The sequence below is a fragment of the Neovison vison genome, chromosome 3 (genome assembly GCF_020171115.1).
Source record: "Neovison vison isolate M4711 chromosome 3, ASM_NN_V1, whole genome shotgun sequence".
NCBI classification, from domain to species: domain Eukaryota; kingdom Metazoa; phylum Chordata; class Mammalia; order Carnivora; family Mustelidae; genus Neogale; species Neogale vison.
Window position 1 is genome coordinate 18,018,944 of NC_058093.1, and position 23,115 is coordinate 18,042,058.

General features: G+C 44.3%; 1 protein-coding gene across 3 annotated transcripts in view; it reads left to right on the forward strand.

Annotated features, from left to right (window-relative positions):
- The first annotated feature begins 233 nt into the window (after positions 1-233).
- ADAM23 (ADAM metallopeptidase domain 23) overlaps positions 234-23,115 on the forward strand; it is a 166,581-nt gene continuing 143,699 nt past the window's right edge. For all 3 annotated transcript variants that reach the window (XM_044241418.1, XM_044241419.1, XM_044241420.1), the window contains exons 1-2: positions 234-447; positions 1,620-1,837. In XM_044241418.1, the coding sequence (XP_044097353.1) occupies positions 234-447; positions 1,620-1,837 (432 nt within the window). The remainder of the gene's footprint in view (positions 448-1,619; positions 1,838-23,115) is intronic.

The window sequence follows — 23,115 nt, forward strand, 5'->3', positions numbered from 1 at the left end:
GGCGGAGCGACTAGGACCCCCGGACTCTTCAGCGGCCGCCCAGGAGGGGCTGAGAGGCGAGCAGGGGAGGGGGCGCCGCCTAGCCTCTAGTCCCGAGCCCCGAGCCCCGACCCCCTGCCCGCGGCCGCACCATGCGCGCCGGGGCGGCGTGATCGGCTCCGCCCGCAGCCTCCCCGCAGCCTAGCCCGGCGCTCTCGCCGGCCACACTGAGCGGCGCCCGGGAGCTATGAGCCATGAAGCCGCCCGGCAGCAGCTCCCTGCGGCCGCCCCTGGCGGGGTACAGCCTTTCCCGAGCCTCTCGCGGCCCCTCCGGCGGCCCTGCCGGCCCGGCGCCTATCCGCGCCCTGGCCCGCGCGCCGCCCTGCCGCCTGCTCCTCGTCCTTCTTCTGCTGCCTCCTCTCGCCACCTCGTCCCGGCCCCGGGCCTGGGGGACTGCTGCACCCAGCGGTGGGTATGGCCCCGGTGCCCTTTGCATTGCCTTGCCCGCGGGGCCCTGCAGAGGAAAGCGAAGGGCACGCGGGTCCGTGCGCTCCGGACACGTCCCGGGCTCGGCCTTTCCCAGCCACCCTGCCTGCCTCTCCACCCCTCTTTCCCCAAGCCCCGGTTCATGCCAGTTCACTTTCTGAAGTCCATTTCTGTTGCATTCACTAAAAACCCGTTCCAATTACTGCCGGTTCCACTGGAAGGTATTTAGTGGATGCGGGGTCCCTCAGCGATCTCTGCAACTTGGCAGAGGGGAGACCAGTGGCCGGTAAATGCAGCGAGGGAGCAAGTTGCTTCTTGGGTGGAGAGCCTGAATGCGAATGCGGGAGGACGTAATGATAATTAGGGGTAATGTGTTGTTTCCTCAAATCGCCTACTGGGTTTATTCACTGCCGTAGGAATTAAGGTGGGGGAGGGAAACTTTGGAGGTATAAACCTTTGGTTTGTAATTCTCAAAATGCTTGTCATTATAATGAACAGTTAAGATAAAATGATAGTCAATACATTGATGATTGGAAATCACTGGAAGCAGGGAGCTGGCCTTGGCAGAAAAATAAGGAATTGGAAAGCTGCCAGGATCTCCTTCCCTCTATGGCAAAAGATTTTTGCTCATCTCAAAGTTTAAAGCAAAAGGAATTGCCTGTTCTGTTTAATAAATCAATTAACAACCCATATCCATGAATTCAGCACTCACGTTACCTCAGGAGCGAGCGTTCTTAGCTCTCGGATGGGATACTCCTAGTCCGAGTCCCATGGAGCTCCTGTAGACTTAGAGAAGGGGTGGAGATGAGGGTCAGAACCTCTGAGCATGTTCATTTAATGTCTTCTTCAAGTCCATGCCGCCCACCACCCCCATCCCCCTTTTTTGGAAGTATAAGACTGGTTAGAAATGTACATATAAAACACCTAAAAAGAAATAGTACATTACTGTCTAAGCCTCATTGGCTGTTAACCTATCCAGGCCATTTCACTGTTGCGATAACTTGCTTTGCTGTTTCTCTACTTCTTACCTGCTTATACACAGAGAACTTTGTTTTTGCAATTAATGGAAAAACACATCGTAGTACTTATGTACTTAAAGGGTATATGTGTGTATTTGTGTATCTTTGTGCACTCCCTCTACCTCCTCCCCCCAGCTCCGCATTGGAATGAAACTGCAGAAAAAAATTTGGGAGTCCTGGCAGATAAAGACAGCACATTGCAACAGCATAACAGCAGTAATATCAGTTACAGCAATGCAATGCAGAAAGAAATCACATTGCCTTCAAGACTCATCTATTACATCAACCAAGACTCAGAAAGTCCTTATCATGTTCTGGACACAAAGACAAGACACCAGCAAAAACATAACCAGGTAGGCGTGGGTCTGGGTATGCAAAAGGAGCTGCCATGAAGAGTTTTCCTTTGATTTGATTTTCTGCCAGAATCTGATGTCACAGATTTTACTGCAGCATTTTATTGGTAAATCAATTAATATTATGGTAGGGAAGAAACTGGAGGAAATAAACCTGGGATCTCCTGTGACAGGATTGCTGTTTTTTTCTCTCTGACTCTCCTGTGGAACTTAAATTTTCTCATGGCTTTTAAAATTCCTAGCTGGAATGTGGTTCAGGTGTCTTTCAGGTGCCTTGGGCACTGAGCAGGAGTTGAGTGAGCATGGTGATTGTCCTGACTTATATCTGTGAGACTTTATATAAGGGTGCAGCGTTCTCCCTCCCATCATGAAAACTGCTTTCAGGTCGCACACACAAGATTGCTGTAACAGGCTGTTTGCAGATTCCCTATCAGTTCCTCACTTAGAAATTGAGTGTTTAAATTTAATTTTAAATTTCTTTAATTGGTCAGTAGGAAATAATGCTTTTTTTTTTTTCCTGATGTGTTTTCAGTAGGCAAACAATTTGACATTTTAAAAGAAAATGGCAAACTGTGTAAATAATGTAGAGACCAGATGGGGCCAGCATAGTCTTTCAGGACTTTATCTGCATTCATTGCAAGTGGTTGCTCCACTTTGAAGATGGTTCAGAAAGTGGCACTGATTTTTAAAAAGGCATGCAATGGAAGATGAAGGGGCTTAATGTTCAAAGAGTTTGAAGGATCTTTTTGTCTTGCTTACTGTTCTTTATTTGAGTTAGTAGTATTTTGGACAGATTTACACAATAGGTCAATCATCAGTGTGCCTCTTTTCTTCATCAGGACCAGAGAATAGAGTCTGTATGTCAAGGATTTACTCTGGGCTAAACCTGTCCAATGGTGAAAAATACTGTCTAAGATCTAGAATTTAAGAGAAATATCTGTGGTTTATATCACTGTTTTTGTTAGTCTTCTGAAATATAGATAAGTTGTAATGGTATTTACTCCCATTTTGCAAATGGGAAATTAGAAATTTAAGGCTCTTGGGTGTGTTTCCCAAGATTGTAAAACAGCTAATATGAAGTTCAAGAAGCCGGAGTATTTCACTTTTATTATTTTCTACAAGTCAGGTTTCTGAGAAATGCTTCCTTTGTATTGACTATTATTGGAGCAGTTAATTTTGTTTCATAGTATTATGAAGTGGCTGTTAACCATCTATGACATCAGCTCCTATGTAACTTCATGGGTTGACTCCTGGATCCTGCCTGCCCATTTGTCTTGTCGATAGGAGGAGTGGGTGGTGACTTTAAGGATGAAGAATCGAAAAGCCTTTTGATAAATGCATTGGGGCCCATTTTATGGCTTTCCTAATTAAGGAGATCTTCTACGCTTGAATGGCAGGTTCTCAAACCCCAGTGCCTTTGCAGAGGGTGCTGGAGGAATAAAAAACAAACAAAACCAAAAACTTCCTTAAAGCCCATTTCAAAGAATGTTCAAGCCCTCCTGAGCTGAGACTAAAAAAAAAAAAATCTCAGTGGAATATTTTTATAACTCAAATTATGGAGGCAATGGCTGATGCCTGCCTACAGTAGTTGGAAAGTTACGTGGTTTGTTGGGTGGAACATGGTTTGACTACTCTACACTTAATTTTTATGATAATAAGTTTTGTTAAACTTTCTCCTGCCACTCATATAAATTTCTCACTGTGAAACACATACTTGCAGTTGAAATGATTCTTCTCCATTTCCACCCTCCATGGGGAGGGGGGCTGTTCTTTTATCTCAGAAAAAAAATGTTTACATGGAAATGATATAGGAGAGCATTTTTCTTCTTTTCTTATGAGTTTAATTGAACAAACAATTGTTGCACATTTGTGCAAAGGAGTAAGCTAAAGATTCAGAGATAAGAGATAAGGAGTACAAGGATGAACAAGACATGGTCTGTCCTTCAGGTGACACAAAAATGAGATAAGCAAGATTCTAAAAGGTGCTTCCAAACAGGTATAAACAGTATCTTGTCAGGATGCCCTGAAATTTCCCTTTGTATTGTGATTTCCTTTTTTTTTTTTTTTTGTTTTGTTTTTAAGCCTCTCTTGAACTAGTTGACAAAAAGTATGCCATATGTTTTCTGCTGTATCTTAGGATGACTTATCTTGTTGTATCTTAGTGATGAGAGATACTTGTCGGTTTAGCTGCTTTACAAATGTTTCAGCAAGAGAGAATCTATAGAATTTTGTCATTTTTGGTTTTATAAAAGAAGTTTTGATTTTAATATCTGTGTATTAGGTACCTTTTTTCCTCTCCTGATTTCATTGCACTCCAGCACATTTTAATGAATGCCTTAGAAATGCTGAATCACTGTGCCATTCTCCTGGATCCTTAGATTGGGGGTAGAGGTGAAGGGAGAAGTTCCCAGATCTAGGTTGCAAGGCAGGACTTTGTATTTCTTTCATAAATATTCAGGGTTGATCAGTCCTTATTACTTTACAACTGTGAAAGTGAAAATGTTATTAACTCTTTCAAAATTTGTGAGTTTAAAAATGGATTGTGCAGAGCACCTATGTAATACCAGTGTTTCTGAAAACCTGAAAGTTCTCTTTGTCAGAGACTGTCAGGAACCTTTTTATCTCTAGGCAGGGTGTTGTATAACTTACTGTCCAAACAGCCACTGTGGAGAGTGACGGTAAGCATGCTTAATAATCCTGCTGGGATAATAGGCATAAACCTAGATGCTCCATTGCAGATGGGGCATGTGGTCACCTCGGAGCTAGATGGTTGTGTTCCTTGAGTTTTGGTGCTTACCGCAATTCAAGTTTCTTTGTAGACAGTTTTGTTTACTGATGAATTATTGTAATTTTTTTTTTTTTTACTTGCTGGGAAGTCAGTTTACCACCTTGTAGATGTATCAGGATATGAAATGGAAAAATTCAGTTTTACTTTGTTACCAGGACTTGTCTTTTTTATGTGTAGAGATTTTTATAAGCAAAAATGGAAATTTAGGATTTAGGCTGAATGTAAGCATTTTTGAACCACTAATGCAATGTGTTAATGCAATGGGCCATACATTTTAAAAAGAGGGAGAGACGATTTAGATTTATTCATTTATTCATTCACTCATTCATTCATCCATTCAGAGATAATCCTATGAGGTCTGTTTCTAAGGAAGTTAATGAGCTTGTAGTGGAGGAAAAATAATTTTCCTTTGACCCTTCTAACTTCTTGGCTGAACCTGCACCGTGCAATACAAGATTAACAGGAGGAAAACAAACAGAAGTTTCTAACATGTGTATCTCCTCTGTGTCCTTGGGAGAGACCCAGGAAAACTGAGTCTCTCCAGAAAGGCCCACATCACTAGTTTAGATAACATCTCCAGCTAGAGACAAAAGAAGATGTTGGGGTGAGAGGTGGGGGCCCAGCTGTGGGAGACTGTCAGGAAAAGCACCGTAAGCAATGGCGAGGTAAGTCTTTGCCTTCTCCACTGATGAGAGTTCCTAGAGATTTAGAATCATTGTCTTCTTGATACAGAGAGAGAGAGAAATAGAGAGACCCTTACAAATGGAGATTTCTTATAAAATGTAAATGACTCTTACAGAAGGACTTCTACTCCCGTTTTCAAAACTTCTCCTGTGTCGGCTGTTTCTTAGAAATAATCAGCCTAAAATAATCCTTATGCCAAAGAAGCATATTTTAGGATGGTATATTCTCTCCCCCTCAAACCTTTTCCTGAAACTTTTCTTTAGTCAAAAATTACTTGCTTTGCATCCTACTCCCTTAGGATTCTTTTCTCTTTCTGTAGGGAAGGGATGGAAGAGGTACCCTATGCACAGCACGGGGTCTAGGAAACACAGAAGTCATCTCCTTTGACTTTAGTTGCCATGCACACAGAACTTCCCTACTGTGCGGGTGGGGGGGGAAACGATGAATTAATTAATTCTTAATTAATTAAGACTTAATTCTTAATTCTTTTTTTTTTAAGATTTTATTTATTTATTTGACAGACAGATCACAAGTAGGCAGAGAGGCAGGCAGAGAGAGAGACAGAGAGAGGAGGAAGCAGGCTCCCTGCTAAGCAGAGAGCCCTATGTAGGGCTAGATCCCAGGACCCCAGGATCATGACCTGAGCTGAAAGCAGAGGCTTTAACCCACTGAGCCACCCAGGCGCCCCAATTCTTAATTCTTAAGAGTCTTAATTCTTAATGGAATTAAGAATATGCAGATTATGACCTGCAGAATGAGGGCACACCAACCACCTGAATAGGGATCCTTTAGTACCTGAGCGGTCCTCCACCCCAGATCATGGATGAACAGGAGATAGAGACCAGAGTAGCAAGCTCCTACTACTTACGAGGTGGTTGCAGCTGAGGTTTTTAACTTTTCCAGGACTTACCTCCTAAGTGGCTATTTTAAAGATATTTCTTTATTTTAGAGAGAGAAAGTGAATGAGTTGGGGGTGGGCAGAGGGAGAGGGAAAGGGAAACTCAAGCAGACTCCCAGATCGAGTATGTGGCTTTATCTCACGACCCTGAGATCATGACCCGAGCCAAAAGCAAGAGTTGGATACCCAACCGACTGAGCCACCGAGGTGCCCCTAAAGATATTTATTTATTTATTTATTTATTTATTTAATTATTTTTTATTTTTAAGTAATCTCTACACCCAAAGTGAGGCTTGAACTCACAACTCCGAGATTAAGAGTCATCTGTTCCACTGACTGAGCCAGCCAGGCACGCCCTCAGTGGTGATTTTAAAAGGTGCTCCGGGAAAAGCAAAGCAGGAACTAAGCGTGGGAATCCTAAACTCAAGGTCTTATCTAAGTGTCCAGACTCTGGGTGTGAGTTTGCTTATCATGCTGAAAAACGCCTAAGCAGCGACTCAGAAACAACAGAAGCATGTTATTTTTCTCATCCCAGTTGACCTGGTGTTAATCTTTAGGATATTAAACTTTAGGGAAAATTCTAGGCGCTGTCAGGATGGTGGATAGTGAAAACCACTGTCAGAGTTTTGGTCACCCAGCACCTAAAACATCTGAGCAGAGCAAAAATGCCAGTCAGTGCTATCAGTGGACAAATGAAGGTTCGAAATCCTGTCCATTAACCATTCCCTTCTTTTGTTGAGATCTGGCCAAGAAAATAAAGCCCTTGGGTAAGGTTAAGGTAGTTGTTCAGTTACAGACTTGGGTGAGGTTATGAAACATGTGTTGGGCTGTCTTTCATAAGTTTCTCTGAATTTGTCCAGAATTATCAGTATACATGCAGCAGGTGGTCCCCTTTACAGCGCATATACTTTCCTTGGCCAGTAAGTAATCTGAGGCTAAACGGTTACCCCAAACCGTCTCTGCTCAAGAACCACATTGTCACTGCATTAAAATTAGGCTTTGGGAGCTCCTGGGTGGCTCAGTGGGTTAAAGCCTCTGCCTTCGGCTCAGGTCATGATCCCAGAGTCCTGGGATTGAGCCCCGCATCGGGCTCTCTGCTCCGAGCCTACTTCCTCCTCTCTCTCTGCCTGCCTCTCTGCCTACTTGTGATCTCTGTCTGATAAATAAATAAAATCTTAAAAAAAAATTAGGCTTTGGTGTAGCAGCCCAGTGTGTTCTGCCAGGGTGGCTGACAGGCTGGTGTTTACCTCAGTCATTTGATTTTGGGTGCCCAATGCAACGGCGCCTAGCTCTCAGTCCTTGTGATGGTTAGTACCGTGCCTGCGCCTGACAAAATGTGGGTGAATGCTGTACACTTTTGATGTCAGGGAGGCAGAAAGACTAAGTGAGGTTTCCATCCAGTGATTTGAAAGGGTAGTCCCAGGGAGACTAAAGACAGATGGGATTGCCCAGGGGCCAACGGGCATGCAAATGCGATGGAAGTGGAGGGAAAGAGAAGTGCATATATGGAGAACCACGTATGTGTGAGACGCCTCAGGGCCTTAAACCCACAGTGGACATCAACTGCTTGATCAGGGTACCTGGAATAAGTTGAGGTTTCCCCTGAATGGCTGGGCCTTGAAGCCCAAGACCATGGATATCGTGTTCCTGGGGACACAGTCTGGTTCGTATTCATCCACGTGGCATTGGTACCCGGGGAGATAGGGAGCATTGGAAAAGGATGTGTGAGGGCTCCTGCCAGGTGCCACATGCTGCCTTGCAAAGTGTCCCGCATGGGAGGAGCTGAGCACTGCACAGAGCTGCAGGACAGGCTACAGGGACCGGTAAAGTGGCTTCTGTTGGCCAATTGGGGGCGGAGTCAATAAATCAGCTGCGTAGACCGCTAATGGGAAATAGCCTTTGTGGAGTCCAGTGACATGCCCAGCAGTTACAGCGGCCCTTCAAAGTGAGCTTTGCCTTCTGCCCATTGTATAACAGTATTAAGACTACTGGAGGGCTTGAATGGGAACTGTGAGTGGGGGCCGTAGAGAGGTACCCTCTAAGTGTACATCTTCCAGAGGGTGTAGAGGGGTCTGCGGTGGCAGCGGCAGGATCTGCAGCCGGGAAGGGGTCCTCTCAGTGTAAATTAACTTCACAGACTCCCAGGAGGATGCAAGTGTGGGCCGATCTAATGGATGTGGTGAAGGCAAGCATCTGAGCGAAGGGTTTAAAGGGGCCTCCAGAAGGGTGTGAGATGTCCACGTACCTTGGCCTTCCCAAGCTCAAAGGTGCAATGGACAACAAGTTGGCAGCCACAACTTCGCCTCACACCTGAGCAGCAAGCATAGCAATAAGCAAAGGGTTCGGGGTAAACACACAGTTAAGTGTGAAATGTTGCTCAAAGGGGTCAGTGGCAGGGAATTCACATAAACAGGTATCTGGTTCAGCAACCAAGTCCTGGGGAGTGCTTGCCCTCAGCAGCTGCTGTGTCTTCCTCGGTTTCATCTCTGCTATAGTGGAAAGTTGCAGTGTTTGCGATGAGGTTGTAGGTTTGGACATTGTCACCTCCAGCATTGTCACAGGTGAAGGGAGCCATCTGGAGATGGGTGCCCCTCTCAGGAGGGGAACTGAAGGGTCAAGGGGTCTAGTAAGGTTGCATACATTTGGGGTGCCCAGATTAAGTTCTGCTTGAACCATCAGGAGCATTTATTGGTATCACAAATTCTCAATAAATTTTGGGGATCCCTGGGGTGCACCTCCAAGGAGGTCTCCATCCATAGATAGTAAGGGTTGGAGGGGCGCCTGGGTGGTTCATTCAGTTAAGCGTCTAACTCTTGAGTTTTGGCTCAGGTTGTGATCTCAGGGTGTGAGATCAAGCCCCGCATTGGGCTCTGCACTCAGCGTGGAGTCTGCTTTTCTCTCTCTCCTTCTCCCTCTACCCCTCCCGCTCATGGATGTTTTCTCACTCAATAAACAAACAAACAAACCTTTAAAGAAATAGTAAGGGCTGGAGGCACCTATGTAGCTTGGTTTAAAGAAAATTTAGTTATATGCTCCTGACAACTTAACATTTGACTCTATATTACTAGAGAAGTGTCTGAACTACATAAGCCAGTCAGCCAATTAGGTCAGGATGCCGGTGAGTATGTACGCAAGGCTGGTGGGCTTTAATAAAGCTAGAATCCATACCTAGAAGCTTTTGAGTACAGCCCCTCTAAGGGCTGGCTTCCAAGTCTTGCCGTCCACCCCCCGATGCCGCACTAGGGTGCAAGGGAGCGACTGCTGTATGGTCCAGCCACTTTCTCTGGGTGTTGCTTCTCTGGGTGGAAGAGAAGCCGCATGATCCAGATGGCACACAAGGCGCAGAGTAAGGCCAGCAGCAGTGAGCATCTGTATTTTATCATTGTGCACCTGTCCACTGACTGCCCCATAGAAAAGATTTATTGTGGATCAACAGTTCAGGGGTAGCTTCCTTCAACGTGCGGCAGGGCTGAGTGGTGTAGTTGTATTGCCATGCTGTCGTCATCTGATGTTGCTGGTGTCAACCAGCCTGAGTGCCTCTTGCCCTTGTAGAGCTCCACACCATCCCTTCTCTGGGTCCCAGTGCAATTATTTTTACCTCCTTTGGAGAGGTTTGGTTAGGAGAAATGAACCATCCAATAAAGCCACTATACATTGGACTTTCAGGAGGAATTTGCATATCAAGCTTGTAAGTGTGCGCCAGGAGCAGTATGGCGGGTCTGTGTTTTTCTAATGGGCCAGGACTATGACTAGGGTGTCATAGCTGACCACTTGTCCCTGATTAGGTCATCAATGAGTACTGGAAGGCGAGATGACCAACATTTTAAATCTGTAAAGAGACTCAAAAACCGTTGTGGAAAATGTAGATAATATTGTCCTGTAAGATGAAAGCATCAGATTCCCCCTTAATCACAATCACAGGCAGCATGGCCCAATGGGTCCACTTGGTGTGACGATCATGGTGGCCATGTGGCCTAGAGTCCAAAGTGGTAAATGCCCCTGGCAGCCAGAAAGCTCATTTAGGAGTCTGATTACTGCCTTGTAACATAAGGAACAACTTGAGAGATGAAAGTACCACTGCAGCCCTGTAGGAGAGCCCAGTGCTAGCCCAGTGCTCTGATTCACGAGAAGTCAGTGAGATCCTTGATCTGAGTCAATGATGTTTGCAGGGCTGAATGGGACAGGATGTATTTAGAAAAGAAAGAGATTATCTGCTCCATAGCGATGTTCCTGGTGGGTGTAGCAAGCAATAGGTCAGTAAAGGGATCCACACATGCAGTTGTAAAGTGGATAGTGCCCACTGATAGAGGAAATGGCCCCAGTGAAAGCCACCTGTCAGAGACTACAAGGGCATAGACCTGAAGCATGACAGGACAGTGTGCAGTGTTTGGTTTGGGAGCATAATTTGCTCAGAATAAGCAGAATGCCCTGTGGTGGGTCCAGGTCACTGGGGCAGCAGCTCCCCCCATAAGCTAAAGAGAATATGAGACCATTTGGCTAGGGAATAAGGAGCAGGAAAGTGGTGACTAAGAAAGGTCAGAATGGTAGAGCCAAGGATTGATTGATGCATGCGTGCGGAGGGCCAGAGGACGGCTGTGGTTTGGTGGTTCGGTGGTGGCGGTGGTGGGTGGAGCAACGGAGGCTTTGGCTGAGAATTGGTGGCAGAGAGCCCCAACTGGTGGTGACCTGGATTTGCACCAGGCCTGCCACTTTCAGGTAAAGGTAGTCCCTGGAATCATAGCCTTTGAATGTGCTGAAAGGCAGGTAACCTTAACTATAACTAGTGCCTGGCCAATGTCTCTTCAAATTGGGGCAGCCCGAATGGCATGGTGTTGAATGAGAAAATTATTCTGCTGCCGTTGGCTTGATCAATAACTTTATTCTGTTAGCAACTTCCCATGAGTCAGTAAAAATATGAACAAGAGGCTTGTCATGGGCAGTGGTGCTCTGCACAACCGTTTGTATTGCTACAAGCTCAGTGAGCTGCGCTAACTCAATTGGCCATCTTTGATAAACATGGTGCTACTGGCAAAATGGTACACAGCTGCTCTCCAGTGGGCTCCACTGGTACAGTGATGGTGCTCCACTGGGTACGGTGACGGTGCTCCACTGGGGACGGTGACGGTGCTCCACTGGGGACGGTGATGGTGCTCCACTGGGTACAGTGATGGTGCTCCACTGGGTACGGTGATGGTGCCGCCATTGGGAAAATACACAGACTCTCCTTCTCATTCCATCAGCTCTTCCAGGGGCTACCAGAGACTTAGGCAATGAAGACATTGTCCATCAGTTCTTCAAAGTCTGTGGGCAGGGGACTGAGGAGTGGGAAAGCCATATCCTCCTGTAATTTGGAAAGACACATCACGTCGGGTTTAGCCTGTTCCTGAAGGTACCATGCCCATTTTATCAAAGAGGCATTTGTCGCTGTGTGAGCCATCTTTGGGAGGCATCCCTTGTCCATAGCATGATGGTAAGTTGGGTACATAGGAGAATGGGCTTCATTACCACGAAGGCCTCTGTTTCTAAGAAAGGCAATAAGTTAACCAAATTGATGTTCTACGGGGGCAGTGAGCAGCTATGAAGGGCAGCTGTACAGTGCAGAAGCCCGTAAGGCAGCTAGGAGGTTCCATGTTTAGTCCATGGGTAGAATCCGAGTTGCATAGTGCGTGGTGGCCAGTGCCTCAACCCATGGGGATCTGGAGGTCAACTGATGGACTTGATCTTTATGTCAGCTGTAAGGCTGTTGAGCTCCTCCCCCCAAATGTGGAGGATTTGCATGTGGTTGCGTAAATGTATTTAAAAATGATGGGTAGGGGTTTGAAGTGGCGGGGGGGTGGGAGGTTGGGGTACCAGGTGGTGGGTATTATAGAGGGCACGGCTTGCATGGAGCACTGGGTGTGGTGAAAAAATAATGAATAATGTTTTTCTGAAAATAAATAAATTGGAAAAAAAAATAGAGTAAAAAAAAAAATGATGGGTAAGCATGGTATGTGTTGTTTCCAAAATATGATAAGACATGTTGAGCTTGCTATAGTTTGGTGGGGGGGCTGGATAGTTACCAACTGATGTTTAACCACAAGTGGAATTTTCCAGGCTTTAGAGGACCAATAAATACTCAGAAACTACACAGTTGTGGCTGGCTCTTGAATCTTATGTGGGGCAGTAGCCCACCCTATGTTGTAGGTAGATCACCAGCCTTGTTGGGGCCTCTCTCACCCCATCCTCTGAGAGGCCGTGCATTAGAAGGTCATCAATCCAGCACCACATAGTGCAAGCAGACCATTTAAGGGTATTCCGGTCCTGCTGGCAAAGACGATGGGCAATAGTAGACTGTTAAGAGAGCCCATAGGCAGCCAGGTGAAGGTATATTGGATGCCTTCGAACATGAAGGTGAACTGCTGTTGGGATTCCTTGGTGATTGATACTGAATAGAACCTATTAGCTAGATCCATCAAGGCCAAAGTAGTCTCCTGGAGCCCTCTGCATGTCCTTACTTAACTGGAAAATGTTGGGGATAAGATTCTGAGCTTCCACAATAGGGAGTACCTGAGCACTTAAATTTTAGTAGTCAACTGTAGGGTGCTACTCATTAGTAGTGAGGTTTAATATTGGCCAAAAGGGAGAATTGATAGGAGAAATGGTGTGTTTAATGACTTTTCCTTTAGTAAATTTTGCATTATAGACTACAGTCTCCCAGTCCCTTGTCACAAGTGATATTTGGGGACTATTTACCATCTTAATTGGGAGCTGGCAGTCATATGGACTCCCAGTGTACAACTCCCACTAGAAAGTTCAGGAATTTGGGATTGTTCCAGTTGGAACCACAGCATGTCAAGGCAACCATACCTGTAATGGGATAGGGTAGGGCCAAAGAAGCCTTTAGCACTAAAAGATTTTTCATAAAGATTGTTCCAATAGTGACATCCAATGGAAACTGAATGCCTTCTACTCTTCTCTTATGCCTTATAGTTTGAAGGATGCCTCTGGCTTTATGTTTGGAGGGGTTCTTAGGTAGCACTGTAATTTGGGCTCCAGTGTCAGTGGGAATAGTAAAATGTTGCCTATTACGTGTGTCACAATAGATAATTACAGATGTTATCAGAGGGTTAAGTTCAGAGAACTGCCGAGGGCAGGGGCCTTGGCAGCAAGTTTCAGAGAAAAGGATATGGGATTCCAGATCCTACTGCAGGGACTGGAATGTTCCGAGATATGATGGCATCTGCCCTTGATGGAATTTGTGGGGAGGAGCTGACAGTCCCTTGAGTTGCCCTCAGTGCCCAAGCAAAGGCTTCTAACTTGTTTTTGGGCTGTCCAGAGATTAAGTCATTAGGGACACCTGATCTCCAGAGTTGCCAATACAGTGAGGCCTCTTGGTGACCTTGAGAGGGAGGGAGCTGGGTCAAGGCAACACTGGTCAGTAGGGACTGAAGAGGGGCCTAGAAATCTCAAATTCCCAAAGGGCACCTTCATTGGGTTCCTGGCTGAGGGGGCAATGGGTTCCATTTGCCTTTCCCAGCAAACAAGATTTGGGCTTCAGGAACACTCATTTTCCTGTCTAGCTATAACACTGATGAAGTCTGAAGCCTGTTGTCCTGTATCTAACATTTTTATGGGTTATAACAGCATGGCCTTATAATGAAGGGGAGTGCCCTTTAAGAAGAACTTAGGTCCTGGCTCCAAGGGCATCTCCTCGAGGTTGGAAATGGTCAGGGGCTCTTTGGAGCATGATGTTCAGCAAAATGATATACTCATTAAACCATCTCAACTTTACACAAGAGGAGATGCACTTGATCTGGAGCTGTCCACTTACAGTGAGCCCAGACTCACTCAGTAATAATACGACAGACTGACGGGCCCAGTGCCAAGCCATAAACATCGAAGTCAGGAGAGGCAGAGTGTCATTCTTCTTATCCCTGGGGGCTCTGGAGGTGTGGGGTGGTCTCTTCCTCAGATTCATCCCCTCTTGTCTGGCTTGATGTTTTTGGGAGTGCCCTTGTTGTGGTGACAAATCTGGGGGCTTTCTTGTGCATCTCTCTTGTGCATCTGAGCTTCTGCAAGCAAAAGCTTGAAGCCCATCAGTGCCCTTCCTCCCTTCCCTTTGGACATATTTTTCTAGAAAATGTTGCATTTGTATCATGGCATAGTTAGGTGTCTTTGTTTTTCGTTCATGCTGGTTGTCATTGGATGTTTTGTTATGATGCTAGGACAGAGGCTGTCTCTTCCCGGGCTCATAGTTGCTGCTTCCTTTTCTAGGGTGTCTCAATCAACTTCTGTGGGGTTGGGGTTCTCCTCCACTAGGGTAATATTAGCCAGTGTATTTTGGAATGCCCCCAAGCCCCAAGAATGTAGCTCTAGTAATTAGGAATGTAGGTATGCCACTGTACTAAATAAAGCCCAAGCCATCCTACATCTTACAAGTATCTGGTAGTTTTTTTACCTCCTCTGGGAACTTAGGAAGAGCTGGTACCATGTGCCTGGGGGCCCTGCTTTTATTAAGAATTTTATTAAGAATTTGTTTTGTGGGGCACTTAGGTGGCTCAGTCATTAAGCATCTGCCTTTGGCTCAGGTCATAATCCCAGGGTCCTGGGATCGAGCCCCACGAGCCCCATGTAGACTCCTTGCTCAGCAGGGTACCTGCTTCTCCTTCTTCTGCTTACCCTGCTTGTGTTCTCTCTTTCACTGTTTCTCTCTGTCAAACAAATAAATAAAATCTTAAAAAAAAATTGTTTTTCCATACCATGGCAAGGGTGGGACTTCTGGTATCCCATGGAGTTGAGGGACAATCTGTGACGGCAGCAAGGAATGCAGCAACGTAGAAGAAGTTTGCCTCAGCAGTGTTTGCCCACCAGGGTGCCATGATCCCTCTGGTAGAGCTGTCACGGGATAGGGCTGGTTTCCCAAGCTCAGCACCTGGTCCTGATCACTTGATGCAGTGGGTCCAGGAGCTGGCCTTCCCTTCGGGCACTGACCTAGGGAATCTCTCCTTGGTTCCTAAGACTTGATAGCTGGAGCCCCTGGTTCTGCCTGAGGGAGAGGATCAGAGCCCTATCATCCTTAGTTATCTCACGTTGGCTCAATCCTGGAACTTTCCATGTAATTATAGCCAATCACCTCCAGACCCGAAGCCCTGAAGGTCTTATTTAGAGACTGTTGGGCAACTCGCCCACCTCAGACTGAGTCCTGCTTGTTGGTCTGTGCAGGAGGGTCTGCCCTTGACTGCACCAACAATCTCGGTTGGGGATTCGAGGCAATACCTGGCAGGAGCAGTACACAACGGCACAAAGCAACAGAACAGACCACGAGCAAGGAGTGCTTCTTTCCTGGAGAGGCTGAGTAGTCTGGGAGAGGAAATCAGTCAGTCATTTGCAGCTCAGTGGCATTGTTTTTTTTGGGCGGGGGGAGGGGCAAAAATTGCCCACAATCCCAACCTCATCTCCAATTGGAAATCCTACACTCAAGTCCTTACCTAATGTCCAGACTCGAAGCAAGCAGGGTTATCACACTGTAAATGCCTGGCAGCAATTCAGAAAAAACAAAAATTGTTTTCTTCATCAAATCTACTCTCTACCACCCCAGACTGAAGGGAGAGAAAAGAGATGTTTAAATGAATTTAAATCACGGTGATTATTATTGCACCCTAGTCAACATCAGAACAAGATTGGTTTCACATTTCCTGACCATCCAGCTACTCCCTTGTTTTTGGTGTAGGGCAGCTGGAAGAGTTACAGGGTCCTTTCTCAGAACTGATAGAGTGATGATTATATGGTTATATGGTAATACAAACTTTTACATTGGCCTCAACTTTCTTCCTAGGCTTTCCAGGTGTTCTGAAGCAGTCGTTACAAAATTGTAGTGTATAGAATACAGGCTTGTAATGCTTGGTATATAGTAGGCTGTCAGTAAATAGCTGTTGAATGAATTGATGATTGAGCACTCGTATGATAGAAAGAGCACAGAGCTTCCTGTGAAATTCTGTGTTATAATCAAATTGACAATTCAAAAGAGCCTCAAGTTACTGTTGAGAATTTTTGGCACAGTGACAGATCAGTAGGAGAGATAATTTTGATCTTGAGTTTTGAGTGCTGCATAAATTGCACTGTATGTTTACATTACCTAAAATAGTGAAAATATCCATATTGACAGTTCTTAGATTGTTCCTATCACTGTCACCCACTATTCATCATTAATGTGGAGCTGACCATGTGACAGTTTTGTGCTTTTTTTTTTTTTTATTGCCATGGGTTAATTCTCAATGGTGGAACAAGAGGTGTGTCCACCTATATAGTTCCGGATAAATCAGATTTACGTCTGTGGTACATTAGTTTTGCTTGGTTCACTAAACGTTTATTGAATGCCTTTTGAATCAGGCACTGTGCCAGACTCTGGGAAAAGTGGCAAAGAGTATTACTGAGTCCCTACCTTTGCTCCTAATTGAATGGGCTTCAGAAACAACGCAATTGGTGGTGTGTGATTCATGTCAGTGCAGTTGGTAGTTGTAAGAACAAAAATATGTGGGCACCCAGGCAAGTCAAAGAAAATGTTGTGAGGAAGAAACAATTGAGCTGGCCCAAAGGAGCAGTTAGGAGGTAAGTTTTCGGGAGGTGGGGAGAGGGTGGTGGGTGAAGGAGGGGAAGGAGACTTACAGAGTGAGCAGCCAAAGCCTCCAGCCTGCTGAGGAACAGTAAGGAGTTCAGTGTGGTCAGTGTGAGAAGGGAAAGCCAAGGGTGGGAAATCTAAAAGAATTGGGCATTAGTGTTACATCTGTAGTCAGTTAAGAAAACACACAAAAAAACTAGGGGCGCCTGTGTGGCTCAGTCAGTTAAGCCACGACTCTTGATTTTGGCTCAGGTCATGATCTCAGAGTTGTGAGATCAAGCCCCACATTAGGCTTTGCACTGAGTGTGGAGCCTCCTTGAAGTCTCTCTCTGCCTCTGCCCTGCCCCTCCCATCCCTCCTTATGCTCTTTCTCAGAAAACTATAAATAAATAAATAAATAAATAAATAAATAAATAAAGTAAGTCCTCCAGAAGCCCAGTAATGGACACGTTTATAGATGTGACAGTTGAGATTTATTTAATTGGTGTCTTCAAGAAGGATGAACAGCTGGTCAGTGGCAGACAGAGCCTTGATTTAAACCCAGGTCTCCTCCTTTGCAAAGCCCATGCAGGAGCGAATACGGTCCATGGGAGTGGTGGTGGTACATGTGCAAGACCGTGAAGAGTGTGAAGAGCTAAGGGGATTAGATATTCTGATATTAGATATTAGATATCAGATGGTGAAGCCCCGAGAAGTCAGGGGGTGAGTGCGTTATTTTTCCGGTGTTGATTAAGGGTCACTTCTGTGGCTCCTCAGGGAACTTACCTTCTCTTACCTTGTGGGAGGAGACAGACCTTAAACACAACGAGAGCAATACCAGCGACAATGACACAAAGATGTCAGGCACTGACAAGTGCTTGAGGATGAAATAATGGATGTGTTAGAAGATGGTGAGTGTGATGATTCCCTTGACAAGTCGAAAGACTGGGCCCATTGTCTTGGGTGGGAGTGACCCACCTACCGTCCCTCCTCTACTGTTGACTTCGTTCCCCTCCCCTTCCCTCACTGCCCACTCAGCCTTCCTTGTTCTTGCTCCTTGCCTGGCCCCAGGAGGTGTTTCTTGGACTCTTCTGTCCTGTGAAGTCTGGAACTGTATTTGGTCACTTCACTCTGGGCTGATGGGACGGCCACTGGCTCTTTAGCAGTCTGAGCTAACGTGTACGTCCCAGGTCTGTCTTCAGTACATGTTGCTCAGAAGTCTTCCTGCTCTTTCTGCTCAGGGCTTGACTCATTCCTGCTAACTATGAAACTACTATGTCATCCTGTCTTCACTTGTTCTCAGGTTTCTTTAACAGATCGGGTCTCTGTCCTTCTCTCTGGAGCCAGTCAAAAAATAATCCAGGACCATGTAATTGCCCAATGCAGTTGCCCAGGTGTGGTGGCACCCCGCAGTCTGGGAGTCCAGTCAGGCAGGAAGAGAGCTGTCCACTTGCCTCCCTCACTTTCCTCCGTGGAACGTTTGTTTTTCTAGCCATCTGACAGTGATCCTGGGGAGTCATCTTTGACTTTTTCTCTCCTTCATCTTCTGTCTATAAATAGTCACTTATTAAGTCTTGACGTTTCTCCCTTGAATACATTCTTCCTCCTCTCTCTGTATTGTGTTCTTGTCATTACCTCTTGTCTCTCTCTGTCAGTCTATCAGTCCCACTGCTGACAGATGAATCTCGGAACACTGACTGCATCCTGTGACTCCCTTCACCGACACTCAACAAGCATGCTTTTAGCTTGGTGGATTTGACTTGCTCAGTGAAGGTGAGAACATGAAGCTTTCTAGAGAAGAGCTTCCCTTCTCTATACTGTATACATGTTTGCTGTTCTGCAGTCCTTTGGCATTTTTCCAGGCCTGTTTATGCAAAGGTCAGCCCATGGCAGGAGGTAGTTTTGTCTGGATGGTTCCACTTGTATCTGTCCAAACTCCAGGGCTAGTTAGGGAAAATCCTTGTGATCAGTGGCCACAACTAAATCTGTCCGTGATGTGTTCTCAGGCTTTTGTTGTAGGTTCAAATACTGTTAAATTCCTGCTTTAGAAGACCCTGTCTTCTCTGTCTTCTTAAGATCTGAGTAATGAATTGTTCCTAGAGTATAAGGTTTTCTGAATAAAATTTTTTTATTCCTCTCCAAAATGTACGTAGTCATAGGCTTTATTCACACAAAGTATTCAATTGACAAATGACGGAGGTACCCTTTAACCTTATGAAAGACTTATTCAGTCACATAATTCATTCATTCAAAATCCAATCAGCATCTGAATTTTGTAGTTTTATAAAAGAGGCTTTGTGTTTAGAATTTATATAAATTTGGTACAATTTTAATCAAAGCTAATGCTAGGGATTCTATTATAAAAAGGATAGCTCCAGTTACTATGTTTTACTCAGAATAATGAAAAGTTAAGAACAATCATGTTTATTCATAGCCAATTAGGATAGTTTTTGCTTTTTATAGAATAACATGAAAAGTGCATTCTCCAACATGGGGACACCCATTCTGGGATGGAGCCAAACCTGGCTTGGTGCTCCGAATAAGGTTTTCTTGTTTTTGTTTTGTTTTTATTTTTGTTTTTATATGTAGGTGCTTCTTCTGGCTATAGAGTAGACAAGAGGCTACTTTCCCCATCTGGAACATAACAGATTAATGAATTGGAGGTCTACTTTCAATTCTGTTTTGAAAGATATTTATTTGTTAATAAGATCTAACAACACAAAATGTTCTCTATTTAAAAATGAAAAGGATGGAAATTCAAGTAAGTATCCTCTACTGATAGACACTAATTATAGAGTTAAGTTCAAAGAAACCAATGAACAGAAGTATAAATAACACCCTATAACTAATGACTATATTGTTCTTTTAAAATTGTTATTTATTTATTTATTTTGGGAAGAGGGGAGAGAGCACATGCACACAGTGGGAGGGGAGGGGCAGAGAGAGAATCAAGCTTAATCAAGCAGGCTCCACCCCCAGCACGGAGGCCCTCCCGGGGCTCAGTCTCACAATCCTGTGATCATGTCCTGAGCTGAAATCAATGGTCAGCGGTGCTTGACCAACTGAGCAACCCAGACACCCTCTACTGCTCTTTAATTTGATCTATTTTTATATAGTTGAGAACGTTCACTTCTTTCTTATCTACATGGTGTGTCCACTTGAGGGACTCAACCCAGCCCATTTTTAACCCTCGGGAGGTAGTGAGAACAGGCTAATCACATGCTCTTACATCACTTCCTTTTGCCCTGAGTGGGGCTACAGATTAATTTTAGAAGTCAAATCTAAGTGCACCTAGAGGCGTTTCATAAAAAATATTCCAAGGCCATGAATACATTGATTTTTGAGTCTTGCAGATGGGCTCCATTAATAATATAAATCAATCCACACTTAGGGGAGTCCCTCATCTTCCATGTGTCTTCTCGCTCTTTACTGTTTCAGCTAATAGAATGCACTAAATCGACTTGCAACTCATGCTGCAACCCACTGGTAATAGCAAAGATAATATATCACCTTTGTAGCGAATCTAAACAGTTTCTTAAAGTCATTTTCGTATCTATTATCTCACATAGTCCTCACAACAACAGAACAGGTTATATTATCAGTGATTATTATTTCTGTGTTCTAGATGAGAAAACCAAGTCCAAAGAAGTCAGGTCAGTTGCTCTGGGTCTTGGGAATTGTTGGTGTGACCAGAATGGCCTGAACTTCCAGTCTCTTACTCTTTTATTACACAGTATTTGTGGGTTGAATAGGGAAGTTTCTGTCCCTTTTAGACAACTTTCCTCTCTATAAAATGGATCTGTGAACTAATTACACCATAGTACACAATCACACATACCCTGGCCTTCTTCTGTAACCAATTGTGGGGTTTTTTTTGGGTCTTTTTTTGGTTCCCCCCCAAATGAGAAGTCTAGATAAATAATCTTGTTTAAAATCCTGATATTTTTACAGTATATTGCTTACCTGCTTACCTTTTCTTGTTCTACTTCCTTGACTTTCTTTTTTTTTCTCTCAGATTTCCTTCCATCTTGTTAACTGAATCAAGGGTGTTCCGGTGCTCCCAAATTATAAGTTAGACATTTGACTGTTTTAGAAAAGCTTTTATTTTTTTGGAAAAGTATTCTCCAGCATAGGAGTCTTCGGCCTGAAGAAACAGGTCTTTGAAACAAGTAGAATTTAATAAGAACTGGTTCACTTACCTTTTTTTTTTTTTTAACTAACATCCAATTTAAACTCTTTGTCAGCATGGGGTAACCAGTGTTCCTACACAGACATGATGTTATTTCAGTGCAAAGCAGGAAAATTGGCACTTTAATGATACAGGGTAGGCATTTATTTGTGGGATAAATATGATTTGTGCTAGGCTGTTTAGAATGTCAGATACTGACTTTCTTTACTAACTCATTTGCAATGTCGTGAGGGAAGAATGGTGGGGAGTCAAGGGTCACGTCTGCTAATATCATCAATACTTATCAATAACATGGACATAATGATAGTGTTCCCCCAGAGGTTGTGCCTGACTGAAGTGGGATGCCCATGTAAAGTGGTTGGCATAGTACCTGGTATATAGGAAGTATATCATTTACTTAGTAAATGATACTCATTTATTACTAAGTACATGTCTAGGGAACCCAAGCTATGAACTGCTCTTTTATGAATAAAGATTGTTTTAGTCAAAAGAAGGTGGCTTAGAAGTCATTGTAAGGACATTTGTGGGGAAGGGTGACATTCTGGGTGTCCCTGGTATCATGGCTGCAAGTGACCGTGACTGAGTCATCTCCAATGAGAGCGGCATACTTAGGTAGGAGTGAATACCCGAAGATGTGGGGTGGTGCCTTAGGGCTACAATCCTCTAAGCCAGGTTGAAGCAGTATTATGTCAGCATGGTGTTTGTACTGTAGGGGATGGAGGAGTCTTCCCTAAACCTCTGCTAACAATCAGGCCTTGTCGGAGCTGGCTACAATCAGGCATTTTGTTGTAAGTTCAGTTGTTTTCCTTGTGGAGCTAATTACCAAGGTGGGGATGGTGTGGCTCCAAATACTATAAATAGCATGAATTTGTATGATAATTTCCCTAAGGAATGTCCCAGTTAGATAAACATCCACATCCTTCTCCTACTTCTCCTCACTCCCCAAGTCTCCACACAAAACAGAACCCCAGAAGTACTTTCATCTGCAGTTGATAGTTTTCTTGGCTTTGGAATGAAAAGTAATAATTATAAAACCATGTCAAATGGAATAGTATATAGACCTCCGAACCAGAAGCATTTAACTGGGTGAAAATATCAGAAGTACAGTTCTGGTTCTTATTTTTTTCTTTTCTTTTCTTTCTTTCTTTCTTTCTTTTTTTTTTTTTTGATGCTGTGATATTCCTTAACATGCTATAACCAGGAAATAAAGTTGTGAGCTTTGCATCTTAGCTGCCTTTTCTTTTTTTAAAGATTTTTATTTTTTGACACAGAGAGACACAGAGACAGAGGGAACACAGCAGGGAAAGTGGGAGAAGGAGAAGCAGGCTTCCTCACTGATCATGGAGGCACATGTATGTGGGGCTCCATTCCAGGACCCTGGGATCATGACCTGAGCCTAAGGCAGACACTTAATGTCTGAACCACCCAGGGGCCCTGCATCTTAACTGCCTTTAACCAAGAAGAATTCATATACTGACTCCCTTTCTCTTACAAATTATCTCTAAAAACAGTGAACCATTTTAACCATTTTGGGTGTATATTTCTGTGGCATTAAGCAAATTCACATTATTGCGCACCAATACCACCATACTTCTCCATACTGTTTTCAGCTTGACAGAGATCACAAGTAGGCAGAGAGGCAGGCAGAGAGAGAGAGAGGAGGAAGCAGGCTCCCCGCTAAGCAGAGAGCCTGATGCGGGACTCAATCCCAGGACCCTGGGATCATGACCTGACCCGAAGGCAGAGGCTTTAACCCACTGAGCCACCCAGGGACCCCAATAGCTTCATTGTTTTATAGTTTTACCAGCACTGCAGGAGATGCCAGTTCTTTTTACATCTTTGTCAACACTTGTTTCCTGTTCTTGTTCTTTTTAACATCAAATATTTTAATCCCAGTGGTTGTAAAGAGGTATCTCATAGTGGTTTTTATTTGCATTTTTCTGATGATTAATGATGTTGAGCCCTTTTTCATTTGCTTATTGGCTCGTTGTCTGTCTTCTTTGAAGAAATATCTGTTCAATCCTTTGCCCATTTCTTAACTGGGTTGTTTTCCTATTGATGCGTTGCAGGAGTTCTTTATATATCCTGGATATCAATTTTTTATCAGATATATTTTCTCTTATTCTATGAGTTGAGCTTTCTA